Source organism: Salmo salar, chromosome ssa14 (genome assembly GCF_905237065.1).
Source record: "Salmo salar chromosome ssa14, Ssal_v3.1, whole genome shotgun sequence".
Taxonomy (NCBI): Eukaryota; Metazoa; Chordata; class Actinopteri; order Salmoniformes; family Salmonidae; genus Salmo; species Salmo salar.
Window position 1 is genome coordinate 37,964,646 of NC_059455.1, and position 22,432 is coordinate 37,987,077.

At 45.0% G+C, this 22,432-nt stretch overlaps 1 protein-coding gene across 16 annotated transcripts in view; it reads left to right on the forward strand.

The window, feature by feature from the left end:
- Nucleotides 1-22,432, forward strand: part of LOC106569513 (receptor-type tyrosine-protein phosphatase S) — a 125,981-nt gene that overhangs the window by 81,221 nt on the left and 22,328 nt on the right. For 5 of the 16 annotated variants that reach the window (XM_045694333.1, XM_045694332.1, XM_045694335.1 and 2 more), the window contains 14 exons: nt 2,197-2,333; nt 2,476-2,620; nt 6,278-6,598; nt 6,744-6,937; nt 8,167-8,193; nt 8,471-8,588; nt 8,741-9,382; nt 10,597-10,691; nt 12,650-12,903; nt 14,346-14,433; nt 14,803-15,021; nt 15,416-15,573; nt 16,158-16,172; nt 16,400-16,524. In XM_045694333.1, the coding sequence (XP_045550289.1) occupies nt 2,197-2,333; nt 2,476-2,620; nt 6,278-6,598; nt 6,744-6,937; nt 8,167-8,193; nt 8,471-8,588; nt 8,741-9,382; nt 10,597-10,691; nt 12,650-12,903; nt 14,346-14,433; nt 14,803-15,021; nt 15,416-15,573; nt 16,158-16,172; nt 16,400-16,524 (2,538 nt within the window). The remainder of the gene's footprint in view (nt 1-2,196; nt 2,334-2,475; nt 2,621-6,277; nt 6,599-6,743; nt 6,938-8,166; nt 8,194-8,470; nt 8,589-8,740; nt 9,383-10,596; nt 10,692-12,649; nt 12,904-14,345; nt 14,434-14,802; nt 15,022-15,415; nt 15,574-16,157; nt 16,173-16,399; nt 16,525-22,432) is intronic. The other 11 variants (XM_014140942.2, XM_045694334.1, XM_045694340.1 and 8 more) reach the window with 4 other exon arrangements.

Here is a 22,432-nt window from a genome sequence, read left to right on the forward strand (position 1 = left end):
GAGGGACTGACCTGGACCCAATGAAATAAATAAATAAATATTCCAAAAACACCCCAAAGCTAGACTAGCCTGCTTTAAGAACAGCTAGCTACAGTGAGGGAAAAAAGTATTTGATCCCCTGCTGATTTTGTATGTTTGCTCACTGACAAAGAGATGATCACTATAATTTTAATGGTAGGTTTATTTGAACAGTGAGACAGAATAACAAAAAAATCCTGAAAAACGCATGTCAAAAATGTTAAGTTGATTTCCATTTTAATGAGGGAAATAAGTATTTGACCCCCCTCTCAATCAGAAAGATTTGTGGCTCCCAGGTGTCTTTTATACAGGTAACGAGCTGAGATTAGGAGCACACTCTTAAAGGGGGTGCTCCTAATCTCAGTTTGTTACCTGTCCACAGAAGCAATCAGATTCCAAACTCTCCAACATGGCCAAGACAAAAGAGCTCTCCAAGGATGTCAGGGACAAGATTGTAGACCTACACAAGGCTGGAATGGGCTACAAGACCATCGCCAAGCAGCTTGGTGAGAAGGTGACAACAGTTGGTGCGATTACTCGCAAATGGAAGAAACAAAAGAACTGTCAATCTCCCTCGGCCTGGGGCTCCATGCAAGATCTCACCTCGTGGAGTTGCAATGATCATGAGAACGGTGAGGAATCAGCCCAGAACTACACGGGAGGATCTTGTCAATGATCTCAAGGCAGCTGGGACCATAGTCACGCCGTGAAGGACTGAAATCCTGCAGCGCCCGCAAGGTCCCCCTGCTCAAGAAAGCACATATACATGCCCTTCTGAAGTTTGCCAATGAACATCTGAATGATTCAGAGGACAACTGGGTGAAAGTGTTGTCGTCAAATGAAACCAAAATGGAGCTCTTTGGCATCAACTCAACGTGTTTGGAGGAAGAGGAATGCTGCCTATGACCCCCAAGAACACCATCTCCACCGTCAAACATGGAGGTGGAAACATTATGCTTTGGGGGTGTTTTTCTGCTAAGGGGACAGGACAACTTCACCGCATCAAAGGGACGATGGATGGGGCCATGTACCGTCAAATCTTGGGTGAGAACCTCCTTCCCTCAGCCAGGGCATTGAAAATGGGTCGTGGATGGGTATTCCAGCATGACAATGACCCAAAACACACAGCCAAGGAAACAAAGGAGTGGCTCAAGAAGAAGCACATTAAGGTCCTGGAGTGGCCTAGCCAGTCTCCAGACCTTAATCCCATAGAAAATCTGTGGAGGGAGCTGAAGGTTCGAGTTGCCAAACGTCAGCTTCGAAAACTTAATGACTTGGAGAAGATCTGCAAAGAGGAGTGGGACAAAATCCCTCCTGAGATGTGTGCAAACCTGGTGGCCAACTACAAGAAACGTCTGACCTCTGTGATTGCCAACAAGGGTTTTGCCACCAAGTACTAAGTCATGTTTTGCAGAGGGGTCAAATACTTATTTCCCTCATTAAAATGCAAATCAATTTATAACATTTGACATACGTTTTTTTTTTTTATTCTGTCTCTCACTGTTCAAATAAACCTACCATTAAAATTATAGACTGATCATTTCTTTGTCAGTGGGCAAACGTACAAAATCAGCAGGGGATCAAATACTTTTTTCCCTCACTGTAACTAACCAAAAATACAGTGGGTGGTCCACCCAGTTCTAACTAGGGTATTTAGACAAAGTTTACCTACGGGTAGTATATGCCCATGGGTGACTTGTCTTGGTAACCCCTTTTCCCACCAACAAACAAACAAACAGTCATGAAGCACAACAATACACACTCACATAATTCCGGACAACTGTGACATGTAGCAACAGAGAGACAACAACTGACTGGATTTTTAAACCAAGGGAAAGGGGATGTGATTGGGTAAGGGAAAAGGAGCAGGTGTCTTCTGATTGCCGACTGATTGGTGACACCTGTGAATAGGGGAGAAGGAAAGAAAATACACACACAGGATACTTGTATCCGTAACAGTGTCTGTGGGTTTGTTCCCTTTTCTGACCCGGTTCATGTCAAAGTGCTTCAGTACTGTTTAAGGTCAGTAACACAAATCTTGTGTAGAACTACAGGGCTGGGATGGGATTTGTCTGTTTAAATAAAGGATGAATAGAACAGTCTAGAAGCTACTAACTGACTGGATGCTGGAGAGGTGAGTTCTAACTGTTGTCCTGTCTCCTCCTCTATCCCCTGTAGTTCCAGGGCAGCCAGGAAAGTTCAAAGTGGGCAAGGTAACGGAGACCAGTATAGAGCTGACCTGGGAACCGTCCTACATCAAGGAGGGCATCGTCAACTACGAACTGCTCTACAAACCTGTCAAGTTCGGCAGCCTGGTCAGACTTTTTTTCTTCCATACTAAGTAGATTTCATTAAGATGATAAAGTCCATTTATCAGAATCCAGTTCTCTTTCTTTCTTTCTCTTTCTCTCTTTCTTTTATTCATGTTCTCTCTCCCCCCTTCTCCGTCTCTAACAGGAGAAGTTGACGTTTGGGCCCAGGGCGTCGTACACAGTGGAGGGTCTGAGGGCTAACACGGAGTACTCCTTTTCCCTGGCTGCCATTTCTAACAAAGGCATTGGAGCCTTTACCAACGAGCTGGTCCAGAGGACAGCACAAGCTAGTACGTTTCCCTCTGTCACACCTGCAAACACACACTGTGTAACGTTACAGTGTGATGTACTTGTATCCCTCACAGCTCACTGATCCCCCGGGAGTCGTCTACACACTCATCCATCTTGTCCACTCATCTATTCATTTATCTTGTTCACTCATCCATCCATCCATCCCTGCATCCATCTTCTATGTATTTAGAGTGTACCTGATGTTTAGCACACCAACAGTTTATTTTAACTTTCACAGTTTACTCACACAGTGAAAAGTCCCGGATATACCGATCGGATAAGGTCGCTGTCTTCAGTTTTTCCATCTTGTTTCATTTTCTTCAGTCCTTCAGTTTTCTTTACTCCAAGGTGGGTCAAAGTGCCCTTTTTCTCCAGTTCAAGAAGCTCATTGTCACAGGTCAAAGGTCATCAGGATTAAATAATTTTCGAGGCTTTATTGGAGGTATGTGCTGGTCAGTCGGAGTCTAAGACCAAATCAAACTAATAGGCCTGTATCCAGCGGGGACTGGTGTAAAGGTACAGTATTACTTTTTAATATTTGTTACCTGTAATAAAAAAAAAAATAAAATAATAAAAAGACACCATATAATGTACATAGGACATACAGCTAACTGCCAAAATAAAGGAAACACTTGAGTAAATGAGGGATACAAAGTATATTAAAAGCAGGTGCTTCCACACAGGTGTGGTTCCTGAGTTAATTAAGCAATTAACATCCCATCATGCTTAGGCTCATGTATAAAGGCTGGGTAAGCCATTATTATGGACACTAGTTTGGCTACCATAGCTATGCCCCCATAGGATGACTATGCTCCCATCCACAGGGAAGTGGTCACTGAATGGTTTGATGAGCATGAAAACGATGTAAACCACATGCCAGGGCCGTCTCAGTCACCAGATCTAAACCCAATTGAACACTTCTGGGAGATTCTGGAGCGGCACTTGAGACTGCATTTTCCACCACCATCAACAAAACTCTAAATTATGGAACTTCTCGTGGAACAATGGTGTGGCATCCCTCCAATAGAGTTCCAGACACTTGTAGAATCTATGCCAAGGTGCAGTGAAGCTGTTCTGGATCGTGGTGGCCCAACGTCCTTTTGAGATGCTTTAGGCTGGTGTTTCTTTTATTTTGGCAGTTACCTGTATATTCACCAACAGAAACTTTATGCAACTTTTAACATGTTATATTTGGCTAGCTGGATGCCCCTTGATATGCTTGACCTACACATGGAGGTTAGACACCTGGGTGGCAGGCTAGGGAGTGGCTGAATGTGGCAGATAAGAATTTAATTTCATGGAGCAGAATGCAGTTCACAGTTAGCTTGGCACGGTTTACGTGCTGTCACTAGGCTTGGGTGCACATCGTGATTGTTCCCCCAGGCCACTGGTACTGGGACTGTGCAGTTGAAGTGTCAGACTGTCAGATTCACAAATCCATGAATGATGAACATATGTGCATGAATATCTTTTCCTCTGAACCTTTGTTTGGTTGACATTTTGTTTGAATGGTGGTTGTTGCATGGTAAGAAGGTCCTATGTGATGGCTACGGGTGGGAAGGACAGGTAGGCATCTCAGACAGTGCCTGGTTGTGTCTCTTTTCCTTGCTGTTCTTCTGTCCCTCCGTCCAGTGCCTTGTCTCTCATTCTATCTCATAGTTCCTCTGAAATTGCATGAGGTCAACGTTAATGAAAGTATTTGGTTTTCGTTTCAGCTCCCTCAAATCCTGCTCTCCACCTTTTTTATATGACATTTGAAATATCCAATCCCCAAACCCAATTTTAAGAAATTTGATTGGGCAGTTTAAACTTTTACTGCAGCGGGCTAAATCAGGGTCACAGAGGGATTCTTGGTAGTCTTAAACAAATCTACTTTGAAACAAAAGTATACACCTCACACACATGGTTATGGGCTTAAATAAAAGACGATACCTGCTCCATGTCAGATATAGAGTTGTAATGCATTACATTTTGAGTTTTCATCCCAATACTACACTTTAAATACATCACAGAAGACTGACATATAACTAAACTGTTTGACATAGTAACACCGGATTTGTATTCATTTTTTATAATCTTTATTAATTATGAGATTATGAAAACATGAATAACATTCGCTTTTGGTCATTGACAGCAGGAAAGGGCTACAAAGCATTACTAAAATATATGAAGAGTTTGACAAAGTTCCAACACAATTATTACATTCCACTGAGAATGTCAAGGAAGGAAACCTTGGTAGCAAGATAGAGGATAGACTGCAAAACTCTACATAGTATCTACAGCAGGGATGGGCAACTTTGATGGGGGTGAGGGCCACAGAAAATCTCAACTCATCATAGGGGGCAGCAGTAGTTCGCGGGTCTGCATATGCACTTCCATACCCACACATGTTGTCAGAGCTGGCCCTACCCTTTTGGGGGCCCTTAGCAAAATATTGTTTTAGCGGCCCCCTTCTTGACAGTGGAGAGAAAAAAATGATGTTTTAGAGTACATTTCTTGCAATAGGGTAGAGAGAAATGTTTGCAGTTTTAAATATGATACCTGAGTGAGAAACTAACAATCAATGGGGGCCCCCTGGTCGGATATTCACCATGAATATTACAAGTTTACTGGCTGTTAGACTAACTTACTCGTCTAAAAACTGTTTTCTGACATGGGCCAATTGAGTGACTGTCAGTGAGTGACATAACAAGAAAAAAACTGATGATGCACAACTAAATTTCACCTTGTGTATTCTACTATTCTAACTCTCAACAGCAAGTTGAGACCCCCCCCCCAAATGTTTCTACTGTTTTTCATGTCTTTGGAAATGTATCCGCGGGCAGTTGCCCATCTCCGATCGACAGTATAGCGGCAGTTGCCCATCTCCGATCGACAGTATAGCGGCAGTTGCCCATCTCCGATCGACAGTATAGCGGCAGTTGCCCATCCCCGATCGACAGTATAGCGGCAGTTGCCCATCCCCGATCGACAGTATAGCGGCAGTTGCCCATCCCCGATCGACAGTATAGCGGCAGTTGCCCATCCCCGATCGACAGTATAGCGGCAGTTGCCCATCTCCGATCGACAGTATAGCGGCAGTTGCCCATCCCTGATCTACAATATAGCTCTGTTCTTATCCAGCCAAGCAAAACTAAGCAGAGCTGTGTCTCTAGACAATGTCTTAAAGGCCCTCTTCCCAGTCGTAAATCACTGTGCTGCCATTGGTCAGAGCAGACAGGTGAAAGCCAATCATCTGGTATCAGTTACACATCCTCCTGGGTAGTAATTAAGTTGTCCTTTATCTCATTACCTAGCTAACATGATTAATTCCTTTCTTCCTCCATAAAGCTTTGTCTTCTGTGTTGAAGGCCTTGTCTACTCTATTGAACTGCTGTGTTGTAGCCGTTGTCTTCTGTGTCGAAGATTTTGTCTTCTGTGTCAAAGCCTTTGTCTTCTGTGTTCAGCTGAGTCATGTTTGTTTTTATTTTGAGGCCGTCTCTTTTTTTATTTAGTTTTCCTTTTTTTATTTGTATTTACTTTTTCTTCTATCCTTTTGTTTTGGTTTTTCACCCTCTTTCCGCCACTGTCTCTTTGCTCTCCCTTTCTATTTCTTCACTGCGTTCCATACTCCCCCGGCCTTGCCCACTTCCTTATCCTGACCCTCATCCAATCAGAGCCCTCGGCTGCTCCCCTGGGCGTGTCCTGTGACAGCCCCAGCTCCACCTCCCTTAGGGTAAGTTGGACACCGCCGCCCACTGAGACCCAAAATGGCACACTGACTGCTTATGTGCTGCGCTACCAGCAAGTGGTGTCTGGGGCCGAAGTCAAAGGTCAGGGTCCAGAGGTGAAGGGGCCTCCCATCCCCCCAGAGCAGGGGCAGGCGGTGGTGGAGGGGCTGGAAAAGTGGACCTGGTACCGCGTTAGCCTGGCAGCCTTCACTACCGAGGGGTCTGGACCAGAGAGTCCAGCGCTGCTCTGCCGCACAGACCACGATGGTGAGTGAGTGTGTGTTCGTGTCAGAGAGATATCAAACAAGCTTGAGACGAGAATGTTTGAAGCAGGGTAGATGGATGGCTGAAGTTCTAGATTAGCTGATCGATGCGTTGATTGAGAAATTAGATGTATGTGTGTGTTCCTTAGTCCCAGGTGCGGCCCCTCGGCAGGTGGAGGTCCGGCCCTTCAACTCCACTGCTCTTAGGGTCACCTGGCGATCTGTGTTGCCAAGGCAACGCCAAGGTCAGATCCGTGGTTACCAGGTGCACTATGCTCGTGTGGAGAGTGGCTCATCACGCATCCTTCCCCGAATCAAAGACCTGCTATTGGACGACAGCCAGGTGAGGTCATCACCTTCTTATTTTTCTTATTTTCCGTTAAAAAAATTCATTTGAATATCTTCTCAACAGTCACGTACATATGTACTTTCAAAGATAACATATATTTGCCAGCTATCACACCTCTGCAGGTCATTGTTCAGTTAAAGTGAAGCAAATCATTTATCTCACTGAGTCTGCAGTACACATCACCTCCCACCAATGTTCCCTCTAAGCTGCGGGCATGTGCAGCACGCAGCGCCCCCGGGACTGCCGGAGCAGAAGAAATATCAGCACGTGCAGAGAAGCACGAGATTGAACTTCACTCAACTTTCTAGAGTTTTCCCCTTTAGTTAACACTATCAACATTTCCCATTACTGTGGGAATTGTGATCGAATCAACGCAATATTAGCCACTTTCAATGCAACATACCGAAACTAAACAAACTATGCAAGATTTAGTATGCAAAATTAACTATGCAAGAGATTTTATTGTAGGCAGAGCGCATCGGAGTGGGATTCTATTGCATTGACAGGCACGATTCAGGCCGGTGCACCATAACCAATCAGAGCTGCAGTAGGCCTATATGCAAATAGACCATTGCCATATATTGAATTGAACCATTACATTTGAACTGGACTGCTTTACAGCATGAGGGGTTGTGATTATTATGTGCTTGTTTTGAGATCAAAGTGAGTGCTACATGTAGCCATGTGTCTACATTTGTTCATATTATTTACTAGTTAGCGAGTTATTAGCCCAGTTATAGGTAATTTATAGTCTGAAATGTTGAAGTGATTGCTTCCTACAAGAGCACAAAACGTGAACATTTCTAGACATCTTTGAAAAGCGAGTTAGGTAAAAAGCTTTTTTCCTGTCTTAAAGGGGCCTTATTGTATTTTGAGACGGGCTTGAATAAGCTAAGAAGCCAATACTGTAGGCAGAGGGTAGCATCGTTTCATAGATTCTCTGTATTAATGATATGGGGAATAATAATGTATTTTGTTTTGTAAAGTGGTTTCTTGGCCACTGTTAAAACAGTCAATAATAGCAGGTACAGCATCAGTGTTCACAGTAAACGCTCGCCGGAAGTTGCACAGAATCTTCACATTTGTGCTCAGTGGCAAAAAAAATTGAGGGAGCTTTGCCTCCCACTACGCTCCCATTTCCTCCTCCTTTATCTAATCTCTTCTCTCGACTCATTCACTCTCCTCCCTCTCTCTCTCCCCTCCGGGTCTAACCGTGGGATCAGTTTGTGGAGGATGACTCTACTGAATATGTGAGTATGGATCATTCTGTCAGTATTAAACTGAACCTACAGTGGTAGTGGTTATGCTGTACATTGCATAAGTAAGCTATGAACTCCTCATTAGGAGATGCCTTCTATCTGAGAGACAGTCAGTTTGTAACGTCTCTATGTAAAGTAATAGGACAGAGTGAGTTAATACTATGTGATGTGTTAGTAGAGATAGGGGGAGAAATGGAGGGCTAGGGAGAGGGAAGAGGAGGTTTATGAGGCTTAGCTGAAAAAGTATCTTGTGTGTGTGACCCTGTAGGAGATGATAGTGGGGGGTCTGAAGCCTGAGATGTGGTACTCTGTGTCTGTGGCGGCTTACACCACTAAAGGGGATGGAACACACAGTAAAGCCAAGGTGGTGCAGACACCAGGGATTGGTGAGCATTGCACACACTCAAACAGAATAAGATCACTAACAAATGCACACACAATACACACACGATAGCATATTAGACATACAGTATATGAATGTTTCAAAGGCACAATGCAGAACTGACATGTCTGTGCCTCTCTCTCCTCTTGTCTGCAGTGCCTGGTGCCCCCTCCCTGTCGGTGCGCCCAGGGTCTGAGCCCTCCATGGTGGTGAGATGGGGGCCCCCTACTGGGGGGTCAGACTCAGGTCCAGGGGCCAAAGGGTCTGAAGTTCAGATCCAGGGTTTCCGGCTACAATTTGGGCTGAAGAATGCAACCCTGGACACTACGGTGGAGTTTTCGGCCAGGGAGCGAACGTACACACTCACAGACGTCATTCCAGGATTGACCTATGTCGTTACCCTTTCCGCCAAAAGCCGGTCAGGGTACGGAGACGAGGCACGGGAGGAACTCAAGATGCCTGAGTACCCACCCAGGGGCTACCCTCAAATCTCAGAATACATTAACGCCACCTGCTGTTCACTCCAGTTCTCCTGGCTGCCCCCTGTGCCAAGCGAGCGAAACGGTGTGATCACCGAATACACAATAGCTTATCGGGAAGCAGGGGGTCTTAACCCTCTGGGCATTGACCCTCTGGGACCCCCTCGCCAGATCACGCTCCCGGCCATTGTGTCCAGCTACACCATTCTGGGCCTGAACCACAACACAGGGTACGAGGTGCAGATGTGTGCCCACACCAGCGTAGGTCCCGGCCCCTTCAGTCCCCCGCTGCTGTATCGCACACTGGCCTTCGAGACAGGTAGGGCTGGCCTGGGGCCTGGCACAGGGCTCCAGAGAAACCCCCCTATTCACTCTAAACACTGGTCTAGAGTCATATTTTTACAATTTTAATCTGAACCTTGAATATCATAGTCCAAAATGCAAAGCTGACTCTGGGCCAGTTATAAGGGTCAACTTTCACCCACAGGGTGGTTGAAAACGAGTCCACTGGAAAAAACTGCAAATCCTAGTCTCTTCCACACACCCACCACCTCCTTCCACACCTACTCCACACCTACTCCTCACCTCTAAGGAAAACTGACTGAATGCCACATGAATGTATAGAGAACACGCTCACACCCACAGGTAAAAGTCAGTAGAAAAGCCGGACTGGTTGTGAACTGTGAGGTAAGTGTTGAGTCTGGGCTCCTTGGCTGACTGAACGAGGGTTTCGTTTAATACACATGGTTTGTTTCTAAAGGTAAGCTTTTACCTCCTTTTGGATTGACCTAACCTGTTCCAACCTTTGTTGACATGCTGTTAACATGTTTTGTAGCCCTCACACTCCCCAGTAGGCACTTCACCACTAACCAAACACATTCTTCAGTTCTGTTGCTCTCCATCCACTCTTCACTCTGATCAATCAATCCACCCTCTTCACCTCCTCCTACTCTTCCTCTAAACCTTCATCTGCCGTTCCCACTACCACCATGTCTAAAGACCCGCACCTACCCTCCATCACCCACTAACAGATCTACAGGGTGGAAGCAGAGGAGTGGAGAGGTTGAATGGCACACTGCAGTCTAAAGATGACCTTGCTTTGACTGTCTAACATCCTCTCATCCACTTCACAGCGACCTGATAGCTCCTTGAGAAGAGAGTTGTTTGGCAGTTAAATATTCTGTGCGTTCTGTTCTGGAAATGTTCCGGAGCGAATTAGGCTAGAACGAGATAAAGTGGGATTACACAGATTATGTCGTCATAAAGAGGATGATGAACAGGGCACAACTGTTCCTATCTCTTCAATTCTATTCACTCTTATTTGCTACTCAGTGCCCATATACGTACTTCCTGAAGAATCTTGAGATGTATGACATCACTGTATAATTCTTCTTAATCTTATTTTAGGAATTATAGAACCCACTAGAATGGGTTGGTAGCTTTTCCACAAAGGGTTAAGGACAGACGAGACATGCGAATGGGGTGGTCTATACCGCCACTGACCATGTGTCTGTTTTCCCGTCTTCCAATCAGATGTCCCGAGGAATTTCTCAGTGAACCTGGCGACCAAGACGAGCGTTCTCCTGACCTGGGAATTCCCTGAGAGCCCCTACCCCTACCATTTCACTGTGAGTGTGTGTGTGTGTGTGTGTAAACAACTGTGTGTGTACATATGCATAAGTTTCAAGTTTTAATGTCAAGTGCACAAGTAAAGTGAAATGCCTTTCTTGCAAGCTCTAAACCCAACAATGCAATAATCAATGTAGTATTAAAAATATCATGAGAAATAAAAAAACATACAAGAAATAAATAAGAACATGAGAAGTAAGTCATTTATATACTGGTTAAGTTTCAATATCATATATACAATGTGCAGGGATACTGGCGTGATAGAGGTAGATATGTATAAGGGTAAGGTGACAGGGATACTGGAGTGATGGAGGTAGATATGTATAGGGGTAAGGTGACTAGGTATCAGGATATATGATAAACAGAGTAGCAGCAGCGTATGGGTGGGTGGGTGGGTGGGTGTGTGTGTAGAGTCAGTATAAATGTATGTGCAAATTAAGTGAGTGTGTTGGAGTGTGTGTTGGAGTGCCAGTGTGCGTGAGTGTGTAGAGTCCTGTGAGTGTGCATAGAGACAAAAATACCAATTAAATACAAGGGTCAACTCAGACAATCTGTGTAGCCATTTTGTTAGCTATTTAGCAGTCTTATGGCTTCGGGGCTGTTCAGGAGCCTGTTGCTGTCAGACTTGATGCACCGGTACTGTTTGCTGTGCGGAAACAGTGACAACAGTCTATGGCTTGAAGGGATAGCGTCTTTAACGATTTTCCGGGCCTTCTTTCACACCGCCCTCTGTAGTGCCATGCGATAGAGGGAGGTGCTGTTGCCATACCAAGCAGTGATGCAGCCAGTCAAGATGCTTTCAATGGTGCAGCAGTAGAACTTTGAGCATCTGGGGGCCCATGCCAAACCTTTTCAACCTCCTGAGGGGGAAGAGGGGCTGTTGTGCCTTATTCACGACTGTGTGTGTGGACCATTTAAGACCTTAGTGATGTGGATACCAAGGAACTTGAAGCTCTCGACCTGCTCCGAGATCAGCGAGATCACCCAGTCCTCTGGGTTGGTGGAGGCACTCATGCACGGTACGGTGTTGTTATTATCGAAGCGTGCATAAAATGCATTAAGTTCGTCTGGTAGATAGGCATTGTTGGATAGATCATGGCTGGGTCTTCCTTTGTAATCCGTAATGGACTGTAGCCCCTGCCACGTGGTGGGCATCGGAGCCTGTGTAATATGATTCCACCTTATTCCTATATTGTCCTTTTGCACGTTTGATGACTCTGCGAAGGTCATGGCGGGACCTCTTGTACTTGTTCCTGTGCTCAGCCGTAGCCTCAGGGTTGTCTGCGAAAGCCCTGTGTCCAGTAGCCCTGTCCTTTAGCGCAGCGCCAACCTCAGTGTTAATCCAGGGCTTTTGATTGGGGAAGCAGCGAGCCTTTACTGTGGGGACAACGTCGCCGATGCATTTCCTAATGTAGCCGGTGACGGAGGTGGTTAGTTCGTTGGATAGCCATTGGGTGCATCTTGTCTGAAAGCCATGTTTCGGAAAAGCAGAGAATATTCCAGTCAAGAGAGTCCTGTTGGTTGCAAATCTGTGATCGGAGGTTATCCATCTTATTATCAATTGACTGTACATTAGCCAGTAGAATGGAGGGAAGAGGTGGTTGGTTTTCCCTTCGCCTTAATGTCGCCAGGCCTCCCCTCTCTTGCCTCTGTAACGCCGGATTTTCCTCTTGCATACCCCGAAAATTGGGTCAGAATTACAGAAAGAGCCCAGGGCAGATGAATCAAAGTTGTAGTAGAAGCTGGAATTGGGGTAAGTAACTACCGATCTGATGTTCAAGAGTTCTTGTTGGTTGTAAGAAATAATAGAAATAAACAGCTAAAGAATCACAAAATGGCAAAGTTGGGTTGAAGTTTGCAAAATGGCGAACATTAAGGATGGCGCCATCTTATTATGTGTGTGTAAATGTGTGATCTTAGCTGTCAGAAATACCCTCCCCTATCCTATTCCTCCCAGGTGGAGTATAACCGCCAGAAGATGGAGGTGGATGCCAAGCTGAGGAAAGCAGTGATCCCCAACTTGCAGCCAGATACCGACTATGACTTCAAGATCACCTCTTCTGAGGGCAACATGGGCGGACTGAGGCACCGCATCCACGCCAAGACCTCTCCACCAATTGCCATCCGCCGTCCAGAGATTGACCACACCCGTGACACGGAGACCACCATCACCATAATCCTGCCCTCGCTAGAGAACCGCATCCCTGTCAAGTAAGGGCTAGCCACAGGGTTGCTTTCTGGTGATTTTGATGGGCACACGGTTGCCTTCCAACAATATGATTTGTTTGGAAAATTCCAGAAAATTATGTCATGGCTTTAGAAGCTTCTGATAGGCTAATTGACATCATCTGAGTCAATTGGAGGTTTACCTGTGGATGTATTTCAAGGCCTACCTTCAAACTCAGTGCCTCTTTGCTTGACAATATGGGAAAATCAAAATAAATCAGCCAAAAATTGTAGAAGTATAAACACCATGGGACAACACAGCCATCATACCGTTCAGGAAAGAGACTCGTTCTGTCTCCTAGAGATGAACGTACTTTGGTGCCAAAAGTGCAAATCAATCCCAGAACAACAGCAAAAGACCTTGTGAAGATGCTGGAGGAAACAGGTACAAAACTATCTATATCCACAGTAAAACGAGTCCTGTATCGACATAACCTGAAAGGCCGCTCAGCAAGGAAGAAGCCACTGCTCCAAACCTGCCATAAAAAAGCCAGACTACGGTTTGCAACTGCACATGGGGACAAAGATCGTACTTTTTGGAGAAATGTCCCCTTGTCTGATGAAACAAAAATATAACTGTTTAGCCATAATGACCACCGTTATGTTTGGAGGAAAAAGGGGGAGGTTTGCAAGCCGAAGTACACCATCCCAACCGTGAAGCATGGGGGTGGCAGCATCATGTTGTGGGGGTGCTTTGCTGCAGGAGGGACTGGTGCACTTCACAAAATAGATGGCTGAGGAAAGAAGGAAAATGATGTGGATATATTGAAGCAACATCTCAAGACATCAGTCAGGAAGTTAAACCTTGGTCGCAAATGGGTCTTCAAAATGGACAATGACCGCAAGCATACTTACAAAGGTGTGGCAAAATGGCTTAAGGACAACAAAGTCAAGGTATTGGAGTGACCATCACAAAGCCCTGACCTCAATCCCATAGAAAATGTGTGGGCAGAACTGAAAAAGCGTGTGCGTGCAAGGAGGCCTACAAACCTGACTCAGTTACACCAGCTCTGTCAGGAGGAATGGGCCAAAAATTGACCCAACTTATTGTGGGAAGCTTGTGGAAGGCTACCTGAAACGTATGACCCAAGTTAAACAATTTTAAAGGCAATGCTACCAAATACTAATTGAGTGTATGTAAACTTCTGACCCACTGGGAATGTGATGAAAGAAATAAAAGCTGAAATAAATCATTCTCTCTACTATTATTCTGACATTTCACATTCTTAAAATAAAGTGGTGATCCTAACTGACCTAAGACAGGGACTTTTTGTTTGGATTAAATGTCAGGAATTGTGAAAAACTGAGTTTAAATGTATTTTAAGGTGTTTTAAGGTGTATGTAAACTTCCGACTTCAGCTAGTAAACTGCCACAGAAAAGTTGTAATGAAATTCTCTGACAATCTGGTTGTTCCTCTGTCCTGTAGGAACCTGTATGTGGTGGTAGTTCCTCTGAGGAGGGCAAGGGGGGTCATTAGACATCTCAAGAGCCCAGATGAGATGGACTTGGAGGAGGTGAGAGCTCTCTGAGAACCTTTGCTCTTTTAGATTTTACCATGTGGTTTCTTCATGTTTGCATAAACAAATGCATCAGTAACATCACCTCGCTCCCTCTCTCTCTTGCTCCCTCTCTCTCTTGCTCCCTCTCTCTCTCTTGCTCCCTCTCTCTCTCTTGCTCCCTCTCTCTCTTGCTCCCTCTCTCTCTCGCTCCCTTAATCCCTCTCTCTCTCGCTCCCTCTCTCTCTCGCTCCCTCCATCCCTCCCTCTCTCTCTCGCTCCCTCCATCCCTCTCTCTCTCTCTCACTCCCGGCCTCCCGCTCTCTCGCTCCCTCTCTCCCGCTCTCTCCGTCCCTCCCTCACTCTCCTTCTCTCTCTGTCTCCCAGTTGTTGAAGGACAGCAGTCAGAGACAGAGGGAATCTAGACAGCAGAAACAGGTAGACCTGCGCAGAGCCTACATCTCAGCCCTCTTCACCCCTGCTACTCTGCCAGCCTTCTTCACTCTAGGGGACCAGCTGGACTATGGAGGCTTTGAGAACCGCGCTCTAGAACCGGGACAGGAGTATGTGTTCTTCATCCTGGCGGAACTCAATGGCACCACAGTGGTACGGGCCAATCCAATTATGTTTGTTTTTGTGTGATTGTGTATACACTCTTAGGAAAAAAAAGGTGCTATCTAGAACCTAAAAGGGTTCTTCGGCTGTCCCCGCAAGAGAACCCTTTGAAGAACCGTTTTTGGTACCAGGTAGAACCCTATTTTGTTCCATGTAGAACCCTTCGGGACAGCCGAAGAAACCCTTTTGGAACCCTTTTTTCTAACAGTGTATGCATTGTAGGACGGTGTGCATCCCTCTCACGTAGTCTTCTCTGTCATTCTCAAGAGACGTTGCAATACTTCTAAGACAATTAAATTCATGAAAATTAGGTTAATTTCCCCTGGCTACCTCTTACTGTGATATGTATTCCTCACTCACTGTGCTCTTTGTTTGTGTATTGTAGAAGATGTACGCGGACAGTCCGTACACAGAGCCAGTGATCGCTCCGGACTCAGATCCCCAGCCCCTGGACGCGGGGGATGGTCTGATCTGGGTGGTGGGACCCGTCCTGGCCGTGGTCTTCATCATCTGCATCGTCATCGCCATCCTGCTCTACAAGAAGTGAGTGAGACCCGCAGAGGGAGCACTGAACTTACAGCGATTTTATAGCTAACATGTATAACTACAGTATCTATCCATAACTAGCTAACACGCTATAACCTGCTTTTATGCTAATTATATAAATAGCTAACATGCTATAAGTAGCTAACACTTTATAACCAGCTTACATGCTAATAACAATGTTATTAGTAGCTAACATGCTAACACTCTATAACCAGCTTACATGCTAATGTTATAAATAGCTAGCATGCTATAAGTAGCTAACATGCTAACACTCTAACCACCTTCATGCTAACATACTAATATGCTATAACTAACTAACATGCTAAGCACATACGGTGCTAGCCCACTATAACCATTGAAGTGTAGCTACCTCAGCTTACACAGTGTACTGGCATAACAGGCAAAGATACAATAACCAGCATTGTAAGGAATGACTGCTAGCCTGACCCAGCTGAAAAGAAGTGTCATCTACAGAAAGTGGATTTTGAGTATAAATGTATCATATAGATTTCTCTCTCTCTCTCCCTCTGTTCCTCTCCTCCTTTCATTATTCATTCCCTTGCTTGCTCCTGTTTCGGAAGCAACAAGCCAGACAGGTGAGTGTCGGCCATACTAAATAGTTGTCTTGATCTCAAAGGACAGATGATGCAGGGCAAAATCTAATGCTTAAATTGCAGTGTGGCAATTTATAGCAGTATAATATATGTTTAACTTGTGTTCATTAAGAAAATAGATTGTGATGAATACTGTTAGACAGTCATGAACTCTACTCTCTCTGGTGTGTCTCTTGTCTGGTGTGTGTCCCGTTGTTTCCGTCTCCCTGGTCCCTGAGCAGTAAGAGGAAGGACTCCGAGCCAGGCACCAAGAGCCTTCTGTGTAATGCTGAGATGATGGCCCATCACCCCACAGACCCCGTTGAGATGAGACGCATCAACTTCCAGACCCCTGGTATGTATTGTGCATACACACACACACACACACACACACACACTCTTCGATAACACATTCTTTATTGAAAAAAGACGGAAAAGTTTCTGAATTTATATGGTGGGAAAAACACTTTTTACATCAGCAGTTGTCACAAAGTGCTTATACAGAAACCCCTTCTAAGACCCCAAAGAGCAAGCAATGCAGAAGAACAGTGGCTTGTAAAAAGTCCCTAGAAAGGCAGGAACCTAGGAAGAAACCTAGAGAGGAACCAGGTTTTGAGGGGGGGCCAGTCCTCTTCTGGCTGTGCCGGGTGGAGATTATAAGGGTACATGGCCATTAAAAACCACCCGGGTCAAACCACCTGGGTCACAGCATTCAGAGGTTGAGACAAAATGTACGAGAGAGAGAATAGCCCACAAAGATGTCCCCCACCACACGAGCCTGAGGGGGGCGCAAAACGGAAAAGGAAGATCACATCAGTGAAAAAATCCTGGCATTACGTGAGCCACCCCTCTTAAGGAGGTAATGGGAGAGCGTGAGCAACCCAGTGACTCAGCCCCTGTAATAGGGTCAGAGGCAGAGATTCCCAGTAGAGAGAGGAGCAGGCCAGGCAGAGACAGCAAAGGTGGTTCGTCACTCCAGTGCCTTGCCGTTCACCTTCACACCCCTGGGCCAGACTACAATCATAGGACCTACTGAAGACATCAAATTTTATTGGTCACATACACATATTTAGCAGATATTATTGCAGGTGTAGTGAAATGCTTGTGTTCCTAGCTCCAACAGTGCAGTAGTATCTAACAATTCACACAAACCTAAAAGTAAAAGAATGGAATTAAGAAATATATAAATATTAAGACAAACAATGTCGGAGTGGCATTGACTAAAATACAGTAGAATAGAATACAGTATATACATATGAAATGAGTAAAGCAGTATGTAAACATTATTAAAGTGACTAGTGTTCCATGATTAAAGTGACCAGTGATTCCAAGTCTATGTACATAGGGCAGCAGTCTAAGGTGCAGGGTTGCTTAACCGGGTGGAAGCCGGTTGGACGCTTGCGTCCCACCTAGTCAACAGCCAGTGGAATCGCGTGGCGCGAAATACAAATACCTCAAAAATGCTATAACTTCAATTTGTCAAACATATGACTATTTTACACCATTTTAAAGACAAGACTCTCGTTAATCTAACCACATTGTCCGATTTCAAAAAGGCTTTACAGCGAAAGCAAAACATTAGATTATGTCAGGAGAGTACCCTGCCAAAAATAATCACACAGCCATTTTCAAAGCAAGCATTTATGTCACAAAAACCAAAACCACAGCTAAATGCAGCATTAACCTTTGATCTTCATCAGATGACACTCCTAGGACATTATGTTATACAATACATGCATGTTTTGTTCAATCAAGTTCATGTTTATATCAAAAACCAGCTTTTTACATTAGCATGTGATGTTAAGAACTAGCATACCCACCGCAAACTTACAGTGAATTTACTAAATAACTCACGATAAACGTTCACAAAATACATAACAATTATTTTAAGAATTATAGATACAGAACTCCTTTATGCAATCGCGGTGTCAGATTTTAAAATAGCTTTTCGGCGAAAGCACATTTTGCAATATTCTGAGTACATAACCCGGCCATCACGGCTAGCTATTTTGACACCCACCAAGTTTGGGACAACCTAAACTCAGAATTACTATTAGAAAAATTGGATTACCTTTGCTGTTCTACATCAGAATGACCTCCCAGGACTTCTACTTCAACAACAAATGTTGTTTTGGTTCCAAATAATCCATAGTTATATTCAAATAGCTCCGTTTTGTTCGTGCGTTCAGGTCACTATCCGAAGTGTGACGTGCGAGCGCATTTCGTGACAAAACATTTCAAAATATTCCATTACCGTACTTCGAAGCATGTCAAACGCTGTTTAAAATCAATTTTTATGCTATTTTTCTCGTAAAATAGCGATAATTGTCAGGGATTTCTTCGTCGGAGGACGATATAGCGAAATCATCGTCGGAAAAAGATGACCAAAATGCAGCAGGGTTGTGATAGTTCATTTTTGAACATTTAATAAACTCAAAAACGTACATACAAAAATAACAAAACGAACTCACGATTTATAGACAGTCCTGTTAGGCTTACACACGCTAAACAATCTCCCACAATTAAACAGACAAACACACCCAACTAATATAGGACTTCCAATCAAAGGCAACACCACACAGCTGCCTTCAATTGGAAGTCCACCCCAATTAACCAAACATAGAAATAGAACAACCAGACTACACATAGAAATACATCAACATAGACCATAACTCAAAACCCTGAAATAATAAATCCAACGCCCTCCTAACTAACACACCACCCTGAACCACATAAAACAAATACCCTCTGCCACGTCCTGACCAAACTAAAATGACAATTAACCCTTATACTGGCCAGGACGTGACAATAATATTCCAACCGGGCGACGTTGTATTCGTTCAAAGGCTGAAAGAAAAAAATTGAGAATTCTCATGAACACGCATCTCCAGTGTCACTGTTCCCAGGCTGACCACTCACAAATTCTCCTGCTGTTCTTTGCCCAGAGACAGCAGACACCCAATTACACTTTCTGGCGCCTTCTGAGAGCCAATGGAAGCCTTAGAAAATGTCACGTTACAGCAGAGATGCTGTATTTTCGATAGAAATGCAACAGAAGGACAACAAATTGTCAGACAGGGCACTTCCTGTATGGAATCTTCTCAGGTTTTGGCCTGCCATATGAGTTCTGTTATACTCACAGACACCATTCAAACAGTTTTAGAAACTTTAGAGTGTTTTCTATCCAAATTGACAAATTATATGCATATTCTCGTTTCTGGGCAAGATTAGTAACCAGTTTAAATTGGGTACGTGTTTTTATCCGGCCGTGCAAATACTGCCCCCTAGCCCCAACAGGTTAACAGTCTGATGGCCTTGAGATAGAAGCTGGTGGTATATTGGCCATACATTTTTCAGTCTCTCGGTCACAGCTTGGATGCACCTGTACTGACCTCGCCTTCTGGGTGACAGCAGGGTGAACAGGCAGTGGCTCGGGTGGTTGTCCTTGATGATCTTTTTGGCCTTCCTGTGACATCGGGTGCTGTAGGTGTCATGGAGGGCAGGTAGTTTGTAAGTCGCTCTGGATAAGAGCGTCTGCTAAATGACTTAAATGTAAATGTAAATGTTTGCCCCCGGTGATGCGTTGTGCAGACCACCCTATGGAGAACCTTGCCATTGAGGTCGGTGCAGTTGCCAGGCTATGATACTGGCCAACAAGATGCTCTCGATTGTACATCTGTAAAAGTTTGTCAGGGTTTTGGGTGACCAGACACATTTCTTCCGCCTCCTGAGGTTAAAGAGGCGCTGTTGCTCCATCTTCACCACACTGTCTGTGTGGGTGGACCATTTCAGTTTGTCTGTGATGTGTACGCCCATGAACTTAAAACTTTCCACCTTATCCACTGCTGTCCCGTTGATGTGGCTAGGGGGGTGCTCACTCTGCTTTTTCCTGAAGTCCACGATCATTTCCTTTGTTTTGTTGACATGGAGTGAGAGGTTGTTTTCCTTACACCACACTCCAAGTGCCCTCACCTCCTCCCTGTAGGCTGTCTCGTCATTGTTGGTAATCAAGTCCACTACTGTTGTGTCGTCTGCAAACTTGATGATTGAGTTGGAGGCGTGCATGGCCACGCAGTCGTGGGTGAACATGGAGTACAGGAGAGGGCTGAGCACGCACCCTTGTGGGGCACCAGTGTTGAGGGTCAGCGAAGTGGAAATGTTGTTTCCTACCTTCACCACCCAGGGGCGGCCCGTCAGAAAGTCCAGTGTAGCAGTAAGACGTCTTTTGTCCTCGTCTTGTCGTGGCCCGTGTATCCTTACTTCAAAATACTCTCCTGCCACCCGCCTCACCCAATGTGGTGTGGACCTGCTTTTTCTCTAAAGTATTTCTCTCTACCTCTTACTAGAATCTCCAACATAAGCTAGCCAGCTGACGGTCATCAGCTAACCTTTAGCTCGGAAAGCTCTCGCCACTTTGTACAACGCGATTCAACAGAGCATACCGGACCTATTTTTCTCTCCATATCCCCGGATTCCTACCACAAGCTCTGAACCTTCTCACCTACCGACCTTCGCAGCTAACATTCCCTGAATGCTAGCTGTCTAGAGCATAATGGACTGTTAGCTTACGAGGCCCATCGAATACATTCCGAAGCTACTAGCTAACAGTCAGCTATCCTTTGCTAGCGGTCATCAGCTACCTTTATCCCGGACAACTCTCGTCAGTCTGTACAGCGCGACTCAAACCAGAGCTAGTCGGACTTTTTCTTCTCCATATCTCCGGATTCCTACCGCAAGCTCTGAACCTATTTTTATTATTATATATATATATATATATATATATATATATTTTTTTTTTCCCCTCCTAGAATTATAGCAGCTAACGTCCCCTGAATGCACAGCCGCTAATCCATGGCCTGCTAGCTACCTAAACCACATTGGACTGCTGGCTGAAGAGGCCCTTCGGACATATTTCTTTGGCCACCATACATATTTTGCCAATTGGCCTGGTTTACCACACGGAGCCCTGCTGATCCGTCCGCTGATGTAACTGCACAAGGAGGCCACAACAGACTTTCCTCCGTCGCGTCGCCCCTCTAAGGCCTTTGTTAGCCTGCTAGCCCACCGCTAGCTGCCTGAAGCCACGCACTGGACTCTTATGATCACCCGGCTACGCATGCCTCTCCCTAACGTCACCATGCCTTGTCCATTGCTGTTTTATGTTTGTAACTATTGTTTTATTTCACTGTAGAGCCTCCAGCACTGCTCAAAACGCCTCGGCTAAAAATGTAGTTCCACCTCCCACACACGCAGTGACATCACCTGGTTTAAATGCTATTTCTAGAGACAATATCTCTTTCATTATCACTATATGCACAGGTTTACCCCCACTGTATTCACATCCTACTATACCTTTGTCTGTACATTATACCTTGAATATATTCTACCGTGCCCAGAAATCTGCTCCTTTATCTCTCTGTTCTGAACGTGCTAGACGTCCAGTTCTGTTAGCCTTTAGCTGTACCCTTATCCTACTCCTCCTCTGCTCATCTGGTGATGTAGAGGTTAATCCAGGCCCTGCAGTGTCTAGCCACACTCCCATCCTCCAGACTCTCATTTGTTGACTTCTGCAACCGTAAAATCCTTGGTTTCATGCATGTTAACATTAGAAGCCTCCTCCCTAAGTTTGTTTTATTCACTGCCCTAGCACACTCCACCAATCCGGATGTCCTAGCCGTGTCTGAATCCTGGCTTAGGAAGACCACCAAAAACCTTGACATTTCCATTCCTAACTATAACATTTTCCGATAAGATAGAACTGCCAAAGGGAGCGGTGTTGCAATCTACTGCAAAGATAACCTGCAGAGTTCTGTCTTACTATCCAGGTCTGTACCCAAACAATTCAAGCTCCTACTTCTAAAAATTTACGTTTCCAGAAACAAGTCTCTCACCGTTGCCACTTGCTATAGACCACCCTCCGCCCCCAGCTGTGCCCTCGACACCATATGTAATCTGATTGCCCCCCCATCTGTCTTCTGAGCTCGTGCTGCTAGGTGACCTAAACTGGGACATGCATAACACCCTGGCCATCCTACAATCTAGGCTTGATGCCCTCAACCTCACACAACTTATCAATGAACCTACCAGATATAACCCCAAATCCGTTAACACGGGCACCCTCATAGATATAATCCTAACTAACTCGCCCTCCAAATACATATCTGCTGTTTTCAACCAAGATCTCAGCGATCACTGCCTCATTGCCTGCATCCGTAATGGGTCTGCGATCAAACGACCACCCCTCATCACTGTCAAACGCTCCC